General features: G+C 37.6%; 1 protein-coding gene and 1 non-coding gene across 5 annotated transcripts; one reads left to right on the top strand and one right to left on the bottom strand.

The window, feature by feature from the left end:
• Window positions 1-1,974: 1,974 nt before the first annotated feature.
• Window positions 1,975-2,046, bottom strand: trnah-gug (transfer RNA histidin (anticodon GUG)). Its single transcript has one exon. It is a non-coding gene; the product is annotated as a tRNA-His (tRNA).
• A 1,211-nt stretch (window positions 2,047-3,257) lies between these two features.
• Window positions 3,258-22,537, top strand: LOC113112434 (insulin-degrading enzyme). Of its 4 annotated transcripts, XM_026278008.1 has the most exons (26): window positions 3,326-3,374; window positions 3,529-3,667; window positions 4,408-4,592; window positions 7,280-7,487; window positions 8,736-8,905; window positions 9,909-10,031; window positions 10,336-10,448; window positions 10,730-10,892; window positions 11,089-11,181; window positions 11,269-11,360; window positions 12,059-12,139; window positions 12,547-12,650; window positions 16,448-16,550; window positions 16,863-16,985; window positions 17,093-17,175; window positions 17,557-17,701; window positions 18,015-18,125; window positions 18,942-19,062; window positions 19,143-19,234; window positions 19,528-19,639; window positions 20,214-20,381; window positions 20,552-20,824; window positions 20,899-20,960; window positions 21,461-21,533; window positions 21,627-21,709; window positions 21,859-22,537. In XM_026278008.1, the coding sequence occupies exons 3-26, from the start codon at window positions 4,433-4,435 to the stop codon at window positions 21,952-21,954; spliced, it is 2,952 nt and encodes a 983-aa protein (XP_026133793.1). In that variant the 5' UTR covers window positions 3,326-3,374; window positions 3,529-3,667; window positions 4,408-4,432; the 3' UTR covers window positions 21,955-22,537. The 4 variants fall into 4 exon arrangements, with proteins under 4 accessions (XP_026133794.1, XP_026133792.1, XP_026133795.1 ...); XM_026278009.1 differs by lacking the exon at window positions 3,529-3,667 and having other exon boundaries at window positions 3,258-3,374; window positions 21,627-21,694; XM_026278007.1 differs by lacking the exon at window positions 3,529-3,667 and having other exon boundaries at window positions 3,258-3,374.
• Window positions 22,538-22,732: the final 195 nt, after the last annotated feature.

The following is a 22,732-nucleotide window of genomic DNA, read 5'->3' as shown; positions in this document are numbered from 1 at the left end:
TGATGTTTTTTCGGACCGAGAAGGCGAAATGAACATCACGGAGCGCTAAACTTTAATGCAGTGTGTTTCATTTATAGACGGTTTCAACGGCATCAGCATAAACAAACGTTAATGCGCGTGAGCGCTTTTGTGGACCTAACTTAACTTCCGGTAGACTCCAAATAGAATCAATAACAGCCAAGTCCCTCTAGAGTAGATATGTTTTGATAACAAACAAAATATGTTTGCTGCGTGGATCAGGCGGACTTAATGAAAATGCAAATTCATTATTTGCCAGCAGGAGATGTTTTAAAGCATAGACATAAAGCGCGAGAAATAGAGGTTTCCCCAGTAACAGCTGTAAACAAAGCAGAGCTGGTACGCTCACACGCTGCTTTATCACGCATATAACATGCACGTCTTCTTTCAGAAATACAGCGATATAAAAACACCCGTGCCTCGTTTTGATATTTAAACATAAATGTAAGGAATTATTATTATTAAACGTGCAGTACGTTACGTAACGTTAGTTTACTCATGTTTATTAAAAGAAGCCTTTTTGAAAATCGATCAGTTTTAAAATTGTTGCGAGTCTCCAAAAATAAATAAATGTATGGGAAACACATCCCGCAGCACAGCCACCTGAGCCCAACTTCAGTCTACTCATCACCTTGGCTTTAACTGCGTTTGTAGATGGCACCGCAGCCAGACCGATATACACAACACAGACCGGAAGTTAACTTAGGTCCAGGCGCGTGCGCCCGATGAAACCGTCTATAGTCGAAGCCAGAGGGGGCTCTCGCGCAGAAAGTAATAGCAGGAATCTCCTAATATGGGCAACAGCGTCCAGCTATCGCTGTATGAAAACAGTTGTTTTCGGGTTTGTTTTTTTCAGGTCCAAAACAAATCTCCAGCAGGTGATAAATAAAGTATGTGAACAATAAAGTGCTAATTGACATAGCATTTATTACAGTATAAAAACTATTCTGCCTTATTTTGTTTTTTAAAAAAAAATTTGTAGTAGCTATATAAGCAAATCATTATTATGTGTTATTGTCCAGCAGTTATAGATTTCTAAGCCAATTAAAAGCTAGAAATTAGAGAAAAATTAAATTTGCCTATAGTATCCACTACCAGTCAAAAGTTTTTGAACAGTAAGCTTGTTAATGTTTTTTTTTTAAAGAAGTCTCTTCTGTTCACAATGCAAGCCTGCATTTATTTGATCCAAGTGCTGAAAACTATACTGATTAGCTGCTAAAAAAGAAGAAGAAAAACCCTCTTATCATGATAATGTTGAAAACAGCTGAGTATAATTTTTTTCAGGTTTCTTTGATGAAAAGACAGTTCAGAAGAGCAGCATTTATCTGAAATAGAAATCTCTTGTAAAAGGATGTCTTTATCATCACGTTTGATCAATTTAAAGAATCCTTGCTAAATAAAATTATGCATTTTCTATAATTTATTTAACAATTTACATACATACAGACTAAGCTTTTGAATGGAATAGTGTATAATGTTGTAAAAGCTTTTTGTTTTACATAAATGCTGATCTGTGGATCCTTCTATTCATCAAAGAATGCTGAAAAAATTTACTCATCTGTTTTAAATATTGATAATCATCATATTAAGGATGATATCTGATTAATGTGACACTGAAGACTGGAGGGATGATGCTGAAAATTAACCTTTGATTACAGGAACACATTACATTTAAAATATATTCAAATAGATAACATTTATTTGAAACAGTATAAATATTTCATAATATTACTGATTTTGCTGTACTTTGGATCAAATAAATGCAGGCTTGGTGAACAGAAGAGACTTCTTTCAAAACACTAGTAGGCTGATAGGTCAGATTTCAGAAGGGTCAGCCTTTTTAATCGCTCATGACTATTTGAGGTTTATTTTAGTAACCGCTGTGTTTCGACAATATTTAAGTAGCCTACTCGGAATATGTAATAACGAAATCGGGAACATTCCGCACAAAAGAACTGCCGTGACCCGGATTCGAACCGGGGTTGCTGCGGCCACAACGCAGAGTACTAACCACTATACGATCACGGCGAGCCACCTGCAAGACGAGCCAGTTATTGAAAGTTCGGAGGAATGATTGTTAAGCCAGCTAGCTGTATTTTAGCTGTGTTTTGAGTTTCTCTTAAAATGTTAAGACTTCACGGACCATACTGATGAACAGCTGTAAAACAACATGTGTGTGTGCGTAAGAGTGTAAGTTCACCACTAATTCAGCATTGAGACTGTTGTCCCTTTATAGTATAAATATAATAAATTCCTGTGATACAAAGATTAATTTTGACCATTATTACTCCAGATTTCAGTGTCACATGATCCTTCAGAAATCATTCGAATATGCTGATTGATTTATTGTCAATGTCGAAAACAGTTGTGCTGCTTAATATTTTTTGGAACCTGCAATACTTTTTTCAGGATTCTTTGATTAATAAAATGTAGAGCATTTATTCAAAATATAAATCTTTTCTGACAACACAAGTCGTTTGCTTTCCGTTTTTAACAATTTAACATATCCTTGCTGAATAAAAGTATTATTATACTTTTGAACTGTAGTGTAATGTTACAAAAGATTTCTACTTTAAATGAATGCTGTTCTTTTTAACTTTTTATTCGTCAAAGAATCCTGAAAACATATTACAGGTTCTCTGTGTGTTTGTGTAATCACACACACACACACACACACACACACACACACACAGCAGCAGCAGCAGCAGCACAACTCTTTCCAACATTGATAATAAATAAGCATCATGTGACATTGAAGAGTAGACTAGAGTAATGGCTGATTAATATTCAGTCTTGCATCACAATAATAAATTGTATTTTAGAGTGCATTAAAATAGAAAACTATTATTTTAAATTGCAATAATTTTTCCACAATATTACTGTTTTCTTTATTTTGATAAAATCATTGCAGTCTTGATGAGATGAGCTTAATTCACTTCTTTATAAAAAATAGGCCCAAAAAATCTTACTGATCCCAGACTTTATAGGTTACGCATAAATGTATAGTGTTCACTAGTGTTTGTATTTGACAAAAGTGCATGTTTAATGTTAATGTTACTCAATTAAAAAAAAAAATTACAAAATAACACTCAACACTAGGGTAAATCTTCTCAGACATCCAATTTTATCTGAGGGGTTAGAAGAGTATGTTTGTGTGTGTGTGTGTGAGAGAGAGAGAGAGAAAAGAGAGAGAGAGAGAGAAAGAGAGAGAGAGCTGGACTCTTAAATCAGGGGTGGCTCTTTAAATAATCAACATGCTCGCCACTAAACCCGGATGTGGGTGTGGTCTGTTTCGTAACTTCAATCGTCAGCAAGGCGTGACTAAGCAATTCCAACTGCTTCAGGGAAACAAATGGGTATTTTAAACATTTCTGATATCAATATACATGTTCCACATATATGTATAGATTTATATATATAATAGTTTATATATCATATTAATTGTACATTAATGAATGGCGCGTAAAAGCGACTTGCGGCTGATCTGAGGTGGATTGGTTTTGTCTGCAGAAATCATGGCGCCCTGGCGTCTTCGGCAGTTTTGTTTTCCAGTACTGAAGTGTGCAGAAATGTGTTAGCCGGTTGGCTTTTACAGCAAATTATCTTCCGATTTTATGATATTTTCCACAGTTTTCATTTGAACTACTTGGTAAGTGTTGAATATATGCTTTGTGATTTCGTTCGTTCAGCGGCGGCCCGGTAACGTTACGCTAGCGTCGAGCGCGAGCACTTTAGCTTATGGTAGAGTATTATACAATGTTTCAATATGGTTTCATTTTAATTATGAAAATGTGTAAGTCACTCGAATTTCTTGTTGATTTTTGTATAGCACAACAGTAAGTCGGTTTAAAACGTAAAGCCGCCCGAAAACGATGGAAGCCGACTGGACTGTATAAACTGGACTAAACTTAAACGAAATATAACTTCCACACATAATTAAATCACTTGCACTTAAACTAAACCGTGTACTAAACGTAAGCTCAACTGAAGTCCTCAACTTGCTCATAAACGACACCGTTTAAATGTTCAACTAAAGTTTAGCTTAAACTGTAAGACTAAACTTGCACTCGAACTAAACCACTAATCTAGTTGACTGAACTTAAGTTTCAAATAAACTAATAGGATAAACTAATCAGATAGGCTAAGGTCATAACCCTTTAAACTAAACTAGCTAAACTAATCCTTTTAAGGATTAAAGCCTAATTTGAATTAAAGGGTAACATTTAAATGACGTTTTAATTCGATTGTTTTTTTGGCTGTATTTTAGTTTTGGGACTGAAGTTTTCAGTGTGTTTGCCCTTTGATATTCCTCTTTAGGGGAAGTAATTCTTAAAGAGTTAGTTTGATAATGCCTGATCTCTTAATTTTGTCTTTTTTTATTTTGTCCAGACTTGTCTCCACTCTGTCCGTCAGAATGAGTGATCCGGCTGTAAAGAGGGTGGTGAGTGATATCATTCGCTCTCCAGAAGACAAACGGGAGTATCGAGGACTTGAGTTTACAAATGGGCTGAAAGCCATTCTCATCAGTGACCCCACCACTGACAAATCATCAGCTGCGCTGGATGTCCACATAGGTAAACCGGAACAGTTTCTTTATTGTTTGCTCCATTTTGCACACATTTCTCCACTTTTTGTGTTCCCTTCTGTTTAGTGCAGACTATTTATTACTAACCTGAGGGACATCTTCACCTCAGGTCTTCCATATTGGCCATCAATAACTGCATTTTAACTCAATTGATTGGGTTGCCTCTGTCTCTTTATAGCTTTCCACTTCACAGAAAGCAGCTTTTAATAGTTCAGACCTTGGCAGCTGCCCTTGTCCTGGTTTTGTCTTTGTTGTAGAGAGAAACCCATAAGAGTTTTTATTTCTGAAGAGACCACTCTGCACAAGTCATTGAAGGCATCCTTATCACTTCAAATCTTTTCAGCCCTTTATTTAAGAAAATATAAGTGTAACTTTAATCAGTTGATTTGAATTACATCTGGAGCACAGATGTTTCCGTGGGTTTAATTGATGCCAGGAAGTACAGCGTTCAGCAATCAAGTAACTTTATAAAGCAAGAGTGTTTAAAGAACCATCCACTGAATGAAATGTGTAAGAAGAGATGTACGTTAGAAAGATTTCATTACTTTTCTTTAGGGATGCACCGAAATGAAAATTCTTGGCCGAAACCGAAAACCGAAAAAGAGAAAACCAAGGCCGAAAACTGAAACCGAAACACCGAAATAAATTATGCCAATTATTAGTACCATTGCATTTATTGCTATGACCGTGTACTAACTTTACTAAAATTAAGACATTGCAATTGCATAAATTAATATTAAAGTTTCAAAGATAATTACAATTACATAACTTATTAAAAAAAAAATACATAAAAATACATAATTACAAATGATGTAAATATTTATTAAGCACATTGCAACAATGCACAGTATAAAATAAAATTTAAACTAAAAATGTATCCCACTCATGTGTATATTTAATAATAATGTACAGGTCTACTGGCCTGCAGAAAGGTTTTAAAATGAACAGTTCTCTCATAAAAACTAAGTGCATTTAGGTGAAGTGCATTTGAAATTTTTTTATGTATCACTAGAAAGTGCATTACTTCTCCAGTTGGCAAGACTGTTATCACTTCTGGGGATGGGGACTTCAGACAGATAACCATCTAGCTGTTGAGCAGTTGAGCTTGTCATCTGCCTGACATTTGAGAAATATTTGAGAGAGTGTATTTAAATAGGGCCAGGGCATAAATAAACATTTTTATCAAATTAAAGCAGAAATCTAGCAGAAAATCTAGCATAAATATGGCTACAATCTGATATTATGTATGTATATATGTTTGTGTGTGTGTATAAGAACAAAATAGCCAACGTATTATTATTATTTGAGGCACTTTCTTGCAGAATTCCTCTGAACATATCAGACAACGATGGTGCATGCCACTCATCTTGTGTAGAGACCAGTCTTTTTTTCTGCGCTCTGATCTGTCTCCTGCGCTTGGCGCTTCTCTGTCTCCACGCGGGTTCTCCGCATCCAGCGCGGCCTGGATCATTTCTCGTGAGCGCTGCCTTATTTCCGCATCCAAGTTATGGTCTTTATAACGCGGATCAAGCACATTCGCGATGAAGTGCAGAGGATCCGAAAAGATCTCAGTGAGACGTGTGCTAACAGACTCTATAAGACTGTACTTTTCTTTGTTTTTACTTCGTGGTCCGTCTTAATCTCTTTGTTAGGAGACGCTTTAGTGCTGCGAATAAAGGAATACGAAGAGAGAGAATGTTCTCACTGGTGTTAAGTGAATGTTGCGGGGAGCTCGTGGTCTTTGCTATGCAGGTACACGTGCAGGTCGCGGTTTCTGTTTGCGTCATCACAACATTTCGGCCGTGTTGTTTCGGTGATAAAAGTCTATCGGCCGAAAACCGAAAAGGCCATTTTCGGCCGAAAATTTTCGGTGGCCGAAATTTCGGTGCATCCCTACTTTTCTTTAATGCTCACTTATTACATTTTAATAAAGCTTTTTGATAAGGCCAGAATCACATTTGAATGCATTGAGGTCATGCATTTTTTTCTTTTCCTAGGCTTTGTTCATGATTTTCAATCCGAAAAAGACCATAGGACTAGCTAAACAAATGGAGTCAATCATTTGTAAATCACATAATGCTCTCAGTGGTCCTTTATGAAAAATAAGCAGAATTTGGTTAAATCGTAAATCAGTTTGTGAAATTTGCTGCATTTATTTCAATGTAACTGTTTTGCAGGAGATTTGTGCAAATTCATTCTCTTTGTTTTGCAATAATTTGTTTCTTGAAGATACATTAATTTTCAACAGAGAATTGAAATTATGATTTGCTGTTAATTATCCTAGTGTTAATTGTACTATTGAATTGAGTAACTATGTTTTGCAAACAACTTACACATTTGTGTTCATGCATACTTTATTTTTTCATCCATTTTATTTTATTACTCTTCAAGCTACTAACTAAATGGATTTGCCTAAAGACTTGGAACCTGTGTGACTGACTAGTATATTATGGTACAGCTGGTTGTCTGAGTGTTTTAAAGCCTTTAATACTGTAGCTCACCTTTATACAGACCTTTTGTGCAACTATGGATATAAGCTTGAGGTTCTTGAATATGTCGGAAACTGTTGTCATCTAGCTCGATTTACAAGTTTGTCAAGCACTGTGTCGTAGTGTAAAAGAACGGTATTTCTTGCACTTCTTAATCTCCTGCTCTTCTCTTCTTCCTGTCTTGCAGGTTCTTTGTCAGATCCCGAGAACATTTCAGGATTGGCCCACTTCTGTGAGCACATGCTGTTTCTAGGCACTGAAAAGTACCCCAAAGAGAACGAGTACAGTCAGTTTTTGAGTGAGCACGCCGGCAGCTCTAATGCCTTCACCAGTGGAGAGCACACCAATTACTATTTTGATGTATCCCATGAGCATCTGCAAGGGGCTTTGGACAGGTAAATCAATCCAAAAAAAGACCAACTGATGAATTATTAAAGGTCCATCTGGAGTGCTGGTCTTTTTAGACGCTGAAGAGTTAGTGTGCGCTGTTTGAACTTCTGAAAAGGTGAACCGGGTTCAGAACTTCAGGTGTCACGATGCTTTTTGGTGTGGAGTTACATGCCCAGGAGGAATCGGGTTGCTGGGACCTGCTCATGTGACCCAGAACACAACCTGCATATTTGAAACATTTAAATGATTCTTGATTAATCACCAAAATTTGGATCATGACTCAGAATTTTGCAAACATATCAGTGTACACTTTAGAAAGCATTTTGCACTTGTTTGACATTTAGGAATGTGAAGGATACATTTTGAGGGTGTGGAAAAAGATGAGGCAATGAGACATGAGCGATCAGTTGGACACATACCGTATTTTCCGGACTATAAGTCACACTTTTTTTCATAGTTTGGCTGGTCCTGCGACTTATTTATCAAAAATAATTTGACATGAACCGAGAGAAATGAACCAAAAGAAATTAACCAATAGAAAACATTACCGTCTCCAGCCACGAGAGGGCGCTCTATGCTGCTCAGTGTTTTTGTAGTCTACACTGAAGACAGAGCACCCTCTCGCGGCTGTAGACTGTAATGTTTTCTCTTGGTTCTAAATAAATGCGACTTATAGTCCAGTGCGACTTTTTTTTTTTCCCCCTCACCATGACGTATTTTTGGACTGATGCGATTTATACTCAGCTGCGACTTATAGTCCGAAAAATACAGTAGCCAATTGGATGAAAGGGCACCTGCCTCTCTGACATTCTCATTGGTCAGCAGATGTATGTGTAGCAAAAATGTTTATTCTTAACTTTTGTTTGCCGTACGGAATGTCACTTTTGCGAGCTGCACTGCATGTTTTGCAATGCACAAACCTTCTTGAATTCATTGGATTCGCCAGTTTATAGTGGGATTAGGGGAAATTTATAGTGGGATTAGGACTTGGTTTTAATTTTATTTGAGATGTATCTTTTTTTTTTTCTCCCCTTGCATATTTATGATCAACAGTGCAGATCACCATGTCAATTGCAGCAGTGTTAGTCACTGTGTACATTTATTTGCATGGCAGTTGCATGTTTGATTTCAGGTTTTATTTATACAAATATCTTGCATTTGTATAAATACAGCTGTAGGATAACATTTGATTGTTCAAACAGACTTAATCTAAATGGTGCATTAAATGTTGTTTAACTGACTTTGTCTTGTAGATTTGCCCAGTTCTTCCTCTGTCCACTGTTTGATGAGAGCTGTAAGGACCGAGAGGTGAATGCAGTTGATTCAGAGCACGAGAAGAACCTCATGAATGACGCATGGCGGCTTTTTCAGTTGGAGAAAGCCACTGGGAACCCCAAACATCCTTTTAGCAAGTTTGGCACTGGTATGGAAATGCTTCATGCTTGATTTGATCTCTTTCATGTATTTACTGTACCATCATTTCTGTTTGAAGACCTAAGATTTGATTTGAAACATGCCTTTTTCCCCATCACAGTGTACCGTAATTTTCTTTACTTCATTCTCCGTGTAGGACAGTGGAAAGATGGTGGATAATGTCTAATCAATTTAGCCTAATCTTCTTTGAGGAGATTTATTGTGCCCAGAATAGCCAGATGATGGCAGCCTTGAGTTATATATTAGTGCCTTTATCCTCATGCTAACCAGAGGAAAAACTGTTCATTCAATTGATGAAATGAATGCTTTCAAACAAATGTTTATTTGTTAACTACATCAGCCTTTAGCTCAAACCTATTGAGTTCAAAATACAACTATTGATATAAGACAAATTTCAGTCTGTTAAAATGCTGTACAACAGATGTGTATGTTAAAGAGCATTGCAGACAAAGGTAATATTCTTAACTTTTCTTTACAATACGGAATGTCACTTTAGCTAACTGTTTGCACTTTTTTTTAAAGCAATATCCATAATCAGTGGGTTAATCTGCTTTATAATTCATAATAGATTCATAAGAGCAGATGGGCAACACACTGATCTGACAACCCAACAATGTTTGATGCCATTTGTCTCTGTCTGTCAGTGCAGTGAGAATTGGCCTTAATACCAAATACCACTCATATAATGATACAGCAACAGTTTAAAGCTAAAACTCATCTCAACACCACTTCATCAGAACATCCACCCTCAGATCTTGCCTTGAATTCATATGGCAATGCTCCGAAGCGAACACAGGTTCACTTTCTTCATCTTTAAGACAGGCAGGTCTGTAGCTGTAGGAGAAGCGTGTGTAAATTTAAAGTTGTCTTCATTTCTGGGTACCAAATATCATGTGCCTATTGACTGTCCTTTTATATTCTTATCAGTGCTGGTTGTTTTACACAAAATTATTTGTTTTGTGATATTTTTTTTTTTGTTTTTTTCTCTTAAGGCAATAAGTTAACCCTTGAGACTAGGCCATCTAAACAGGGCATTGATATCCGTGAGGAGCTGCTCAAGTTTCACTCCACCTACTATTCCTCCAACTTGATGGGCTTGTGTGTGCTGGGCAGAGGTAAGTCATTGTATCATTCACAGTATTCACATTCACTCTGTTTAATAAAAAACTAAAAGTGAATCCGATTTGTGTACGTAAATGTAGTTGACAGTAAACGCAATGATCTGTAAACTCCATTCAAGGCACGGCAGATTTTTCACTTTGGTCTCAGTCTGACTCTGAATCTTTCACGAGATCTGCCTTGTTCTTGGTCATTCTGATGAATGAATCATAATTTATTGCATAGACTAGTATGTTTTATAAAGGGTGCAGAAAGAAAGTTTTCAGTTGAAGTTTAACATTGTGTCTCCACGTTTTTCAGAGTCGCTGGATGATTTGACATCTATGGTGGTGAAACTTTTTGGAGAGGTTGAGAACAAGAATGTCCCTCTCCCAGAATTCCCATCACACCCTTTCCAGGAGGAACACCTGAGGGTGAGATCTAAACTCTAAACCTACTTTTTCTTGGTGACATCTAACAGAAATGCATCCATCAGAATTGACCTTTTAATATTATGCACTACCGTTTTTACTAATACTAAAAGTATTACTTTCTTTAAACCTTACTGAAATCCAAACAGTAGTGAACGGTTAATGTCCTTTGAGTTAGTGAATGGATAATTCTACTGCATTACATTTTTTTAGCACAATTTCTTTTTCTTTTAAGGAATGTTCTCTACTACTCTATGTACAAAATTTTTCTTTCTTCCCCGCAGCAATTTTATAAAGTCGTGCCTATCAAGGACATAAGAAACTTGTATGTGACCTTCCCTATCCCAGACCTGCAGAAGTACTACAAATCAAATCCAGGTCATTATCTGGGCCATCTGATCGGACATGAGGGTCCAGGGAGTCTTTTGTCTGAGCTCAAAGCTAAAGGTGAGAGAGTTTGTCAGGAATAGGAACTTTTTCTTTGAGTGCCCGAATAATAAACTGTGCAAAAAAAATGGAAGATAATTTGCCAGTAAGACATCAAATTAGCATATGACTGGTAAAATGGCCTGGTTGCATAAATTTTAGATCTCAGCCATTTATTGTGTCCATGGATTCATGGATGCACTGTCTCTCTCTTCAGGATGGGTGAACACGCTAGTCGGAGGCCAGAAAGAAGGAGCCAGGGGATTCATGTTCTTCATTATTAATGTGGACTTGACAGAAGAGGGGCTGTGTAAGGACCTGGAGTGTGTTTGTGTGTGTGTGTTAGTGCTGGTCACTATGTTTTTGATGGCTTGAGTTGTATTTCCTGTGTCTCTAGTGCATGTCGAGGATATCATCTTCCACATGTTCCAGTATATTCAGAAGCTGCGGACAGAAGGCCCTCAAGAGTGGGTCTTTCAGGAGTGTAAGGTATGAACAACATTGTTCATAAAGTAAAGTCTTGCAATGCAAAGAGTGTAGAAAGATTTGTGAGTTCCAGTCATAGAAATGGAATTTACTGTGTAATCACTACACTTTCCATTGACTTCCATTCATATGCATGCAGGCGAGTGGAAACGCAAGCTTATGCAAAATTGTTCCAAAGTTCAAGTTTGGTGAACTCTGACCTGAGAATTCCTATGACGTGAAAACGTGACCTATAGAAGATCGATTGTCATGCCTTGACCTCGCAGCTTAATTAAAAAACATAAATATAAAAATGCAGTGTTGCAGAAAAGTGGAGTACTAAATGTATGTTTTTACATTTTGTCCGTTATTTAACTGTAAATTTCTATTGTGCGGCACATTTAGCTGAGGAATGAAAAATTCATCAATTCAATCGGTTTACATTTCAAAGGATTCATTAAATTATTTTATGAAGTTTATTTGAAAGGCAAGCTAGAAAAAATATAACTACCTTTTTAAAAAAAGATTTTGGGGAAAGATCAAATTGATTTCATTGGGCCCTTTTCAGGACTGGTTTACCCAATAATTAAAATTAATTATGTGCTTTTATCTTGTTTCAAACCTCTATGACAAGCGCCAGGTGGATTTTCATACAGGGCTACTGACAATGACACTTGGTGGTTAGGACATCGCCGACTGGTCTATACATTTTGTTTTTGCAGGATTTGAACACCGTGGCTTTCAGATTTAAGGATAAGGAACGTCCTCGTGGCTACACGTCTAAAGTGGCTGGACTACTGCATGTAGGTGTCTGTCATGAAAGACTTTAAAAGGTTGTCACCATGGTTACAGTTGCTTGTGTCATCAGGGTGCCGCTCTGTTTTTTGTAAGGAGATCAAGGCCAGTGTTTCATTTGAATTATTTTCTGTTTGTGTACAGCATACAACAGTATACTGCAGTCTGTCCATTTCAGATATAGTGTTTGGAATTATATGCATCAGTATATACCAATCGAAAAGGTGTTGTGTAACTTTGGAAATGTAAGGTTGAGTGCATTATATTATAGGTTGCAGTACCCAGTGATCTGGTTGGATACTAAAAACATATAATAATTGTATAAATTAAAACATTTAAAGACATTTCAAAAGCTATAAATCGTTCAGATTGTTTTGGAGAAAAAATATATAATGCCCATTTCTCTCTGTGTCAGTACTATCCGTTGGAGGAAATCTTGGCTGCAGAATACTTGCTGGAGGAGTTCAGACCAGACCTGATCGAGATGGTGCTTGATAAACTGAGACCAGAGAATTTCAGGTGAGCACAGAGCACAGTGGTCCTACATTTTTGTAACATACACACCAAGTTTATTTATATAGCACATTTCATACACAGTGGTAATTCAAAGTGCTTTACATAAAATAAAAAATCTCACAGAAAAATAATCACAAAAGTAAAACAAGCAATTTAAAAGCTTTGAAAATTATTTAAAAAATGATTAAAGAATTTAAGAGTTTAGAAATAGAAAATGATTTTACATAAAATACAGTGCAATACATAAAATATACTGTAATAAGCTTGGACCTCGCAAACAGATGAGTTTTGAGTCTAGATTTAAAAGTGGCTAATGTTTTAGCACATCTGATCTCTACTGGAAGCTGGTTACAACTAGGGTGACCACCTGCTAATAAGTCCAAGGGGGGACAAGGGGTATGTTTCTGAGTGACAATGTGGGACACCTTGCGCGGTGGTGCCCCCACACCATGGGCAGACTAACTGATAGTGGTTTACCCATTTCTAGCACATCCCACCTTACATGGTATATTAATAATGTCATATTCCCCTAAACGTGTAACTGCTGATGTTTGCTCATGACAGAATTGACAGATGCACTTCCACTTATGATTTACTTTAGCTATTTAATTTTATTTATTTTTCATTACAATTTATTCACTTTAAATAAATTATAATATAAAATTATAGGATTAAAATGAATTGTAGTTGCTCAACACCACAGGAACGGTTAAAAAAAATATTCTAAACTCACAACTCCAGAGGTTCATGGGGAGGAAGGATGGTGAACTCGCATGTTAGTAAAGGCAGGCGCATAAAAATAAAATCTATCTCCATTTTTCGAATTGGAAAGCATGCATCTAAAAGTTCCTTCCCAGTGTGTCTGGTATGCACATGCGTGCGCTGTCATGACGACAATGAAAAAGTTGACAACCTAGTCAGCAGTTCAACTGAGGGATGGGTGTGGCAAAAGTAGCGTGCTGAACTGTCAAGTAATGTTCATGCTGCCTGGGGCTCGAGGATATAGAGTGACCAACTTTTTTTGAGAAAGCATTGATTATGCGTGACATTGTCTCAATATGTAGGACGAATGAATTGGGCTTCAAACGCTGTGCGCGCACACGCTACGCGGGACGGGTGGTCACCCTAGTTACAACTGTGGGTGGCATAATCAGTAAAGCAGATTTCCCTTGTTTTGTGTGAACCCTTGGTATTTCTAACTGATTCGATCCTAATGATCTGAGTGGTCTGTTAGGTTTATATTCAGTGAACATATCTGCAATGGATTTCGGTCCTAGGTCATTGTGACTTTTAGATGATTAAAAGTACTTTAAAATCAACCCTAAATGTAACTGTAAGCCAGTGTAAGGACCTGAGGACTGGTGTGATATGCTCAGATTTTTTGGTTCTAGTCAGAATCCTGTCTAATGGTCTTCTTGGGAAGCCCGGTGAGGAGATCATTACAATAGTCCACCCTGCTGGCGATAAAGGCATGAATAAGTTTCTGCAAGCCTTGATTGGAAACTAAACATCTAATTCTTGCAATGTTTTATTAATTGATAGTATGCTTATTTAGTTACTGCTTTGACATGACTACTGAAACTAAGGTCTGTCTCCAGAATCACACCAAGATTCCTGACTTGATTTTTGGTTCTTTGACCTCTAGAGTCAAAGACTTGAGTTTTTTTCCTTGTTTAACTGAAGAAAGTTCTGGTAAATCCAGCTGTTAATTTCACCAATACATTGGCAGAGGGAGTCAGTGGGGCTGTAGTCATTTGGCGATAAGGCTAGGTAAATCTGGGTATCATCAGCATAGCTGTGATAGGCAATTTGCTTATTTCTCATTATTTGACTTTGTGGGAGCATATACATGCTAAACAAGAGTGATGCTAGAATCGAGCCTTGTGGGACTCCACATATCATGGGCGTCCACTTAGACTTATGCTCTCCTAGGGAAGTCGTGGCCTAATGGTTAGAGAGTCGGACTCCCAATCGAAGGGTTATGGGTTCTAGTCTCGGGCCGGACGGAATTGTGGGTGGGGGTAGTGCATGTACAGTTCTCTCTCCACCTTCAATACCACGACTTAGGTGCCCTTGAGCAAGGCATCGAACCCCTAACTGCTCCCCGGGCGCCTCAGCATAAATGGCTGCCCACTGCTCCGGGTGTGTGCTCACAGTGTGTGTGTGTTCACTGCTCTGTGTGTGTGCATTTCGGATGGGTTAAATGCAGAGCACAAATTCTGAGTATGGGTCACCATACTTGGCTGAATGTCACTTCACTTTCCTAGACTCACATAATAGCCTCTCCCTTCCAAGTATAACATGAACCATTTAAGTACCATCCCAGAAAGCCCAACCCAGTTTTCCAGTCTCAGTAGAAGTATGTTACGATCAATAGTGTCAAACGCAGCACTGAGATCTAGCAATACCAGCACTGATATTTCAAATCACTCATCCCAAATATTAAACTGAAACGCTGTCATTGGTGTTACCCATGATAAAAATGTGGATAGATCGGAAAGCTGTTTAGTGTCTCCTCAGGTTGAGGTTATTTTAACACAAACGTCCAGATGGCTGGTCTCTTCAAAGACCTGCTGAATGTGCTTCATTTTTGAACCTGTGCAAAGCAAATATCAGCTTCTTTAATGTATTGCTCCTTAGGCCCAAACGGGATTCAGATCGTTTATTCTTTTTTTTTTTTTTTTTTATCTGTTTTTTAAGTGTTTTTTGATACTGGATCCTCTTGCTGTGTTTGAAAGACTCCCACTTCAGATTCTCACCAATGTGATGGAGGCAATTTCCTTTCCAGCTTTAAAAGAGCATTTTGTTTCTGTTTGAACCATATCTCAACCCCCATACCATTGCTTCTCTTGTGTTGTTTTTGGGATGGAAGAACTTCTAGGGTTGCTGTATTTTATTTTGTCTTAGTATTTCTAAACTATTCTGATCAAGATCAGATCTGGTGATTTGCTGCTTGTCACATCTCTTCTTGTGTGATTTGGCTACTACACTGACCTTGCTAAAAGCACTGCAACTTTAGATGACCAGTCTCACATAGTCAGATATTTAGATTTAGTCAGATATTTGTGAAAATCTAATCTAGCCTTTTCTGCCCAATAACTGCCAACTTAGACCGCTGGAGACAATCTATACCATATTTAAAATAAACAAGCACAGTTATTGTGACATTTAGCAGTGGTTTTATCATAATTCAAAATGACATTTTACCTTGAGTGTTCATGAACGTTGCCAAATCCACCAACTAGGTCTTCCTCAGGAGTGCATATTTTAGAAACTCAGTTCCTTTTAAACAATGTACGTGTTTTCCAGTAGAATTAAAAAAGGATCTGTGCTCTCATAGTGCTAGAAATTGTGTAGCACCAGTTAAATAAAAGCTTGCCAGATTGAGAAAGCCCTTGTCGTTTTTGTGCGCAATAAGCATCAGGTGGTGAAACTGCTCTATCCTGCAGGTAACCTTGTGTGATTTGGAACAATTCTGGAAGGAGTATTCAGGTTTTTAGACCCAACCTATTCTGGGCTCTTATGCAATTGATAAGTCAAAAGTTCTCTATTGATCAGAATGGTCTAAATTTGTCTAGAAATGGTGCATTGATCTAAAGCCCTGCACAGCAGATAGAAAAGCTCCGGGAAACTCAAACCTTTGACTGATGTAATGACCATAATTCCCAATCTATTTACTGCAGCAAAATTGCATGGCCCATTTTTCCCAAGGGAGTTGTGGGAAATGGACGGTGTCATGCTGTGTCTGGTGCAATGATCATCCAAATCTTTTAGCTTCAATTTTTTTTTTTTTCTTTAAGGGTCGCTGTCGTCTCCAAATCATTTGAAGGACAGACGGACCGAACTGAGGAGTGGTACGGCACGCAGTATAAACAGGAAGCCATTACTGATGAGGCTATTAAGGTGAGACACATTTGATTTCGTCAGATGTTTGATTTCATTTGTGGTTTCTTTTCTTTTTTTCCAAGTACACATACAAATCTTATTTTCATTTTCATTCAGAATTTTGACTAGTGGTGAATGGTCTGGATGGGTAACTAAAAAGGTTGTAGGGGCGATCCATGTATTATGAGCACTGTATGTTTGATCAAAGGGGACTGGCTAAGCTGTGAAATACACAGGTCAGCTTGATTTTGTAAAAACTTAAAACTCTAGGAAACCGTAACTACCATAATTTGGGGGAGAAAATTAATTATTGCCGCCTTTTTGTTTCAGAAATGGCAAAATGCTAACCTCAATGGAAAGTTCAAACTGCCAATGAAGAATGAATTCATTCCAACAAACTTTGAAATTTATCCTCTAGAGAAGGATCCCCCATCTATCCCCACTTTGATAAAGGTATTTTTTTTTTTCTTAAATACAATTTGTACTTGGAGTATCTTTTAACTGATTAACTAAAAATCTCCCAAACACTTACTTTTTGGTCTTCCTCAATCTTTTTTAAGGATACAGCAATGAGCAAAGTTTGGTTCAAACAGGATGACAAGTTTTTCCTACCCAAGGCTTGTTTAAACTTTGAGTTTTTCAGGTAGGTTCAGCATAAAAACTGATTGTCTGTCTATTTGTATTTTGCATAATGGTAACAATTATTAGTGGTAGGGTACTATCTGCAAAAATAATTCTACAATTAAATATAAAAAAAATCTGTATTTGTTTAACCTGAAAATGTTATGTAAAATTGTTAATTGTTCATCAATGCTCTTCAGGTTTTACAGATTCTTTTTTTTGCTCCCCAGCACTGATGATTTTTTTTTTTCAGACCAATTAAGCTAATTTGAAAGTTATTGAAATAGCATTTTTTTTATCCTCTTAAATTCCCTTTTTACTACTGCAGTTACATTTTTCAGAGATTAACCCTTCGTACTGAAGTTATAAGTGACAGGATTTATCACTTGCATTCTTTCCACAGCCCATTTGCATACGTGGACCCACTGCATTGTAATATGGCATATTTGTACCTCGAGTTACTCAAGGACTCCCTGAATGAGTATGCATATGCAGCCGAGCTAGCCGGCCTGGGCTATGACCTTCAGAATACTGTCTATGGGATGTATGTAAGTATGCTAGTACCCCCAGTGCCATGGTTTCCCAACATGCCACTCCCATGAGGAGGCCAGTCCAGTTTCACACACTGCACTGCATTGATTATTGTCTGAAGATGTGACCCATAAAGTGTAACTTTAGACTGCTCTGCAGTAGCTCATGCATCTGTGCTGAATTTTGTGTATGTTTGTCTCATAGAGTGTCTTCCATTTTAAATGTTACAGATTTCATAAAATCAAAACAATGAAAGATGAAAGTGATTGAATGGTTTTGGTTCTTATCACTCGTTCTCATAAATATTCAATGCATCTGTGTGTGTGTCAGCTGTCAGTCAAGGGTTATAATGACAAACAACACATCTTGCTGAAGAAGATCATCGAGAAAATGGCCTCGTTTCAGATCGATGAGAAGCGCTTTGATATCATTAAGGAAGCGGTAAGACACACTCACCCTCACACTCTTTAATATACTTTTACAGTTACATCTATGCTCACAGAAATCTCTGTAGATTTCCCCATTTCCCAGCCAATTTGTGCTTTAACACATTTCACCATGTTTTACACCTAAATCAAAATTAAAGTTTTTCATTTAGGCAAAAACAAATGTAAATGCTGTAAATTCATAAGTAAATTACATACAATGTCAATGCACAGATGCAAATTCTTAATGAATTGGGTGACGCGATTGCCTGGGAACACGCAGTATTTGCCTCAATCGTGTTTTCTACACAAACTGACAAATTTCAGCTTGTGTGGGAAATTTGCATGACGTGTTGTTGTGCAGCCCAATCAGTGAAGAGCTTATTGACATGTCAGGTTTGACACATCTGGTTGTATCAGAAAGTGGAGAAGAGCATTATAGTGTTAGTGCATTATAGTATTAAGTGATGCTTAAAACATTCTGTTTGCAACCTACAGCGAGTAACGAGATGCGAATAACAAATTTAATGAATATCTAATACAGTATAGATTTTTTTTTTTTAGGTAACTAATGAACTATATACTTTAAATGGCTTTTTTGAGGGACATATAAATTTAAAAGACTTTGTTTACAGGCTGTATTTCTGCAGTTGAAACACTGAATTGTTTTTTGATTGCTGAAATTGATGCATCATTAGCAGAAATATCTGTGGATTCGTCTGGGCCTGGTAGTCAGACATTTGGCGTTTTCTGATCCGTGTCCATGAGAAAATATGCTCTATAACAGATCTAAATGAAACTTGTGTGTGATTTTTATTTCTTTATTTTTCAGTACATGAGGTCTCTGAATAACTTCCGTGCTGAACAGCCTCACCAGCATGCCATGTATTACCTGCGGCTGCTCATGACTGAGGTGGCTTGGACCAAAGACGAGCTCAGAGATGCTCTGGAAGGTACGAAGCTCTTTCGTTGTTCTGTGAAAGCGAGCGCAATGGTCTCCTGCATGTGTTCATGCTGTGACTGTGTTTCTTAGATGTGACGTTACCTCGACTGAAGGCGTTCATACCGCAGCTGTTGTCACGGTTACACATCGAAGCCCTGCTGCATGGAAACATCACCAAACAGGTTTGTATGAAAAGCATTTTTCCTTGATGACGTACAAAAAAGGCAGGTGGAGAGCAGGAGTTTTGTCTCAAGACGGGTGGAAACCATTTGTTAAAATGAACCATTTTTGTTTTGCTTCATGTTTGATGATTCTTTGAATTGCTTTTGTTCTCATTTTTGTAAGTTGTAAATTAATTGAATTGGCTCATACATTGATGCAACATGATTTAATGTTAGATTTAGCTTTTGTGAACCTGTTATGGTTTGTGATTTGAGCAGTGTGCTCTGTCTAACTGTCTGTCTGCTGTCTCCAGTCTGCTCTGGGCATGATGCAAATGTTGGAGGACACTCTCATTGAGCATGCTCACACTAAACCCCTACTACCGAGTCAGTTAATTCGCTACAGGGAAGTGCAGGTACCTGACGGTAAGTCCTTAGCACCACAAACTTCCATGCAACATCTAAGATAGTCTTACATTCTCTCAGCTTTTCTCAAACTGAGCTCTGCATCCACAGGTACAGTATACACAACCGTTCGAAAGGTTGAAATTGTAACTAATTGAAAAGCTCACCTTGGCTGAATTTATTTGACCAAAAATACAGTAAAAACAGTAATACTGACTGTGAAATTAGTACCATTTAAAATAGCCGATTTCTAATGTAATATTTTGAAATCATACTAATATGCTGATATGATGCTTAAGACATTTATTATAAATGGTGAAATCAGTTGCTCTGCTTTTTTTCCTTTTTTTTCAGGGTACTTTGAATAGAAAGACCAATATTTAAGTTTTAAATTATATTTAAGTAGTGTAGGATTTTTAAAATGCATTTTATTGTAATTTTTGTTTTCCATCAATACATATTCATAGGCTCAAAGAAATGAAGACTGGTATTAAACCTGAATGTAATTTAAGGTCTATGATATTTGTGCTTGTTTTGTGTGTGTGTTTGTTTGTTATGGTGCTCGTGTTTAAGTCCAGTTTTCTGTGGTTATCAGGTGGTTGGTATGTTTACCAGCAGAGGAATGAGGTTCATAATAATTGTGGAATCGAGATTTACTATCAGACTGACATGCAGAACACCCATGAGAACATGCTGCTGGAGCTCTTCTGTCAAATCATCTCTGAGCCATGCTTCAACACGCTACGCACCAAAGAACAGCTGGGTAACTCAATGCTCTCTGTTGTGTGTGGAAATACAGTTTTCTCTCTTTTTGTCTATCGATATGATGATCAGTAGTAGTTGGTAGTTCAGTTTAGGCACACAGACTCTTCCTGCTGCTCCCACTGCTTTTAAAAACATAATTTCTTTCTTTCTGTGTGTCTGACCGTCCAGGTTACATAGTGTTCAGCGGCCCCCGCAGAGCTAATGGAGTGCAGGGTCTGCGTTTCATCATCCAGTCTGAAAAGGCTCCTCACTACCTGGAGTCTCGAGTGGAGGCTTTCCTCAAGAACATGGAGAAGAGTGTGGAGGAGATGGGGGAGGAAGCGTTTCAGAAGCACATCCAGGCACTGGCTATTCGCCGTCTCGACAAACCCAAGAAGCTGGCGGCTGAATGTGCCAAATACTGGGGAGAAATCATCTCCCAACAGTACAACTTCGACAGGGGTGAGAGTCACCGAAATGAACTCATGTTAGCGTCATGTATCTGAAGTTTAATGTCATTGTTTTCTCTGATCTAGATAATATCGAAGTGGCTTACCTGAAGACACTGACAAAGGAACATATTATGCAGTTTTACAGGGTTGGTAATGAACTGAATACTTTGTCACAAATTGAAACAGATGCTGAGACTTGCATTTCCTGAAGAAACTGTCCATGCTTGAAGCAAAATAATAATGTTAGGGTTTTGGCTTTGGTTCTGTGCAAAAGACATTTTCATACCACACACGTTTTTCTTTTGTGATGAATGAGAATCTGTACACGGTGTACAACATTGTAAAAGCAGGTGCATGAAAATAAACCAGTCACATTTCAGTATGCAAACACATGCAAAAAGGGCCAATCTCAACGGCATTTGCAAATATTTCAGTGAGACCATTGCTGTCAGTTATATGCTTAAAGATTCAGATTTTCTATAACTATATAAAATATTATTAAGTCTTTGTATATGAAGTAGTTTCCGAGTGCTTAATTTCAATTTCAATTAAATGCAGCCCTTGCAAACAAATAATTTATCTTCATATCTCAAAATATTTAATGCCTCTAGTCATGTGGTTCATTCATCATGTCTGTTCTCTCCAGGACTTGTTGGCCATTGATGCTCCCAGAAGACACAAAGTGTCTGTGCATGTGTTGTCTAGAGAGATGGACTCCTGTAAGTACTTGCACAGCACTTGTGCATTTTGATTGGACTGACAGCAGTAGCAGCAGGGCAGATTCATTTATTTCTACCACGTGTTTCCTGTAGGTCCAGTGGTTGGAGAATTTCCTGCTCAAAATGACGTCAATCTGGCTCCTGCCCCTTCACTTCCTCAGGTATCGCATAGATGTGTATGTACAGTTGCAATATGCATTTTTGGATATGCAATATGCAATATTTAATGGCCTCAAAATTTTGTGGTGGATAGTTTTGCATGAGCAAGTACTGCTTGCATTTTCTTTAAAAATAAATAAATCACCCATTGTGTTGTGTGTTTCAGCCGTCACTGGTTCAGGATATGACTGAATTCAAAAGGAGTCTGCCGCTGTTCCCTCTCACCAAACCTCACATCAATTTCATGGCTGCTAAACTGTGACCAGCATCATGGAATTGTCAGAGATGCCCAAGTACGGAGCCAGTTATATCGTTGTCTTTGCGTGAGTGTGTGTGTGTGTCTGTGTGTAAGCAGACAGGGCCATGACCGTGCTGCTTGCAGCATTTTTAGTTGTGCTCTACGTGAGACATGCACACCTGATATCTCATAGATACAAAAAAAAAAAAAAAAACATACAATGTTTGTTTCACGTTGCTTCTGTCAGAAAATTTGTATTCCTTTTATAACATAGGAATCACTCGCTGGACACGATCAAACATCTTCATTGTTCGGTTTCATTTCATTTACACCACTGTTAAACAAGAAAGCTGTTGTGTCATTTATCAAGTCAAGTCTCCTGAAATGAAATGCTGGCCTTAAGATGATTTTAATCGGTGATCAGGTTTTCTGGCACCTTTTTGAAAGTTTAATTTAATCGATTTGCTTTGAGTTGTTTTTAGTTTCTGTGCATGTTAGCAGAGTTTTATCTTTAAGGATAGTGTTGCAAATCCAAGGTGGTTTACTTGATGGACTTTGATTTTATATGCGGTTGAAGAAATATCATAATAAACCATTTTTAATATCATTTTCAATTGTTTATTTAAGTTACTTTGTCCTGAAGCAGTTCAGATTATACATGAAACCATGTTCATCTGACCTAAACTCAAGATTCCTCTCATGAAACATCAGTTATGTAAATTGTTTGTGAAAACCATACACAATGTTTTAAGATATTTGTTTGATTTGAATTAAGTTTGACACGATTGAATGCACCGCTGGT

Source organism: Carassius auratus, chromosome 13, assembly GCF_003368295.1.
Source record: "Carassius auratus strain Wakin chromosome 13, ASM336829v1, whole genome shotgun sequence".
In the NCBI taxonomy this organism is placed as follows: Eukaryota; Metazoa; Chordata; class Actinopteri; order Cypriniformes; family Cyprinidae; genus Carassius; species Carassius auratus.
The sequence above is the reverse complement of the archived record's forward strand: the minus strand, read 5'-3'. Positions and strand labels throughout refer to the sequence as shown.

Bases quoted from the DNA above. Each gene is read 5' to 3' on its own strand.
- LOC113112434 (XM_026278007.1), top strand. From the start codon at position 4,433: ATGAGTGATCCGGCTGTAAAGAGGGTGGTGAGTGATATCATTCGCTCT. The intron at 17,176-17,556 runs GTAGGTTCAGCA...TTCTTTCCACAG, and splicing joins TTAAACTTTGAGTTTTTCAG to CCCATTTGCATACGTGGACC. The intron at 18,126-18,941 runs GTAAGACACACT...TTTATTTTTCAG, and splicing joins TTGATATCATTAAGGAAGCG to TACATGAGGTCTCTGAATAA.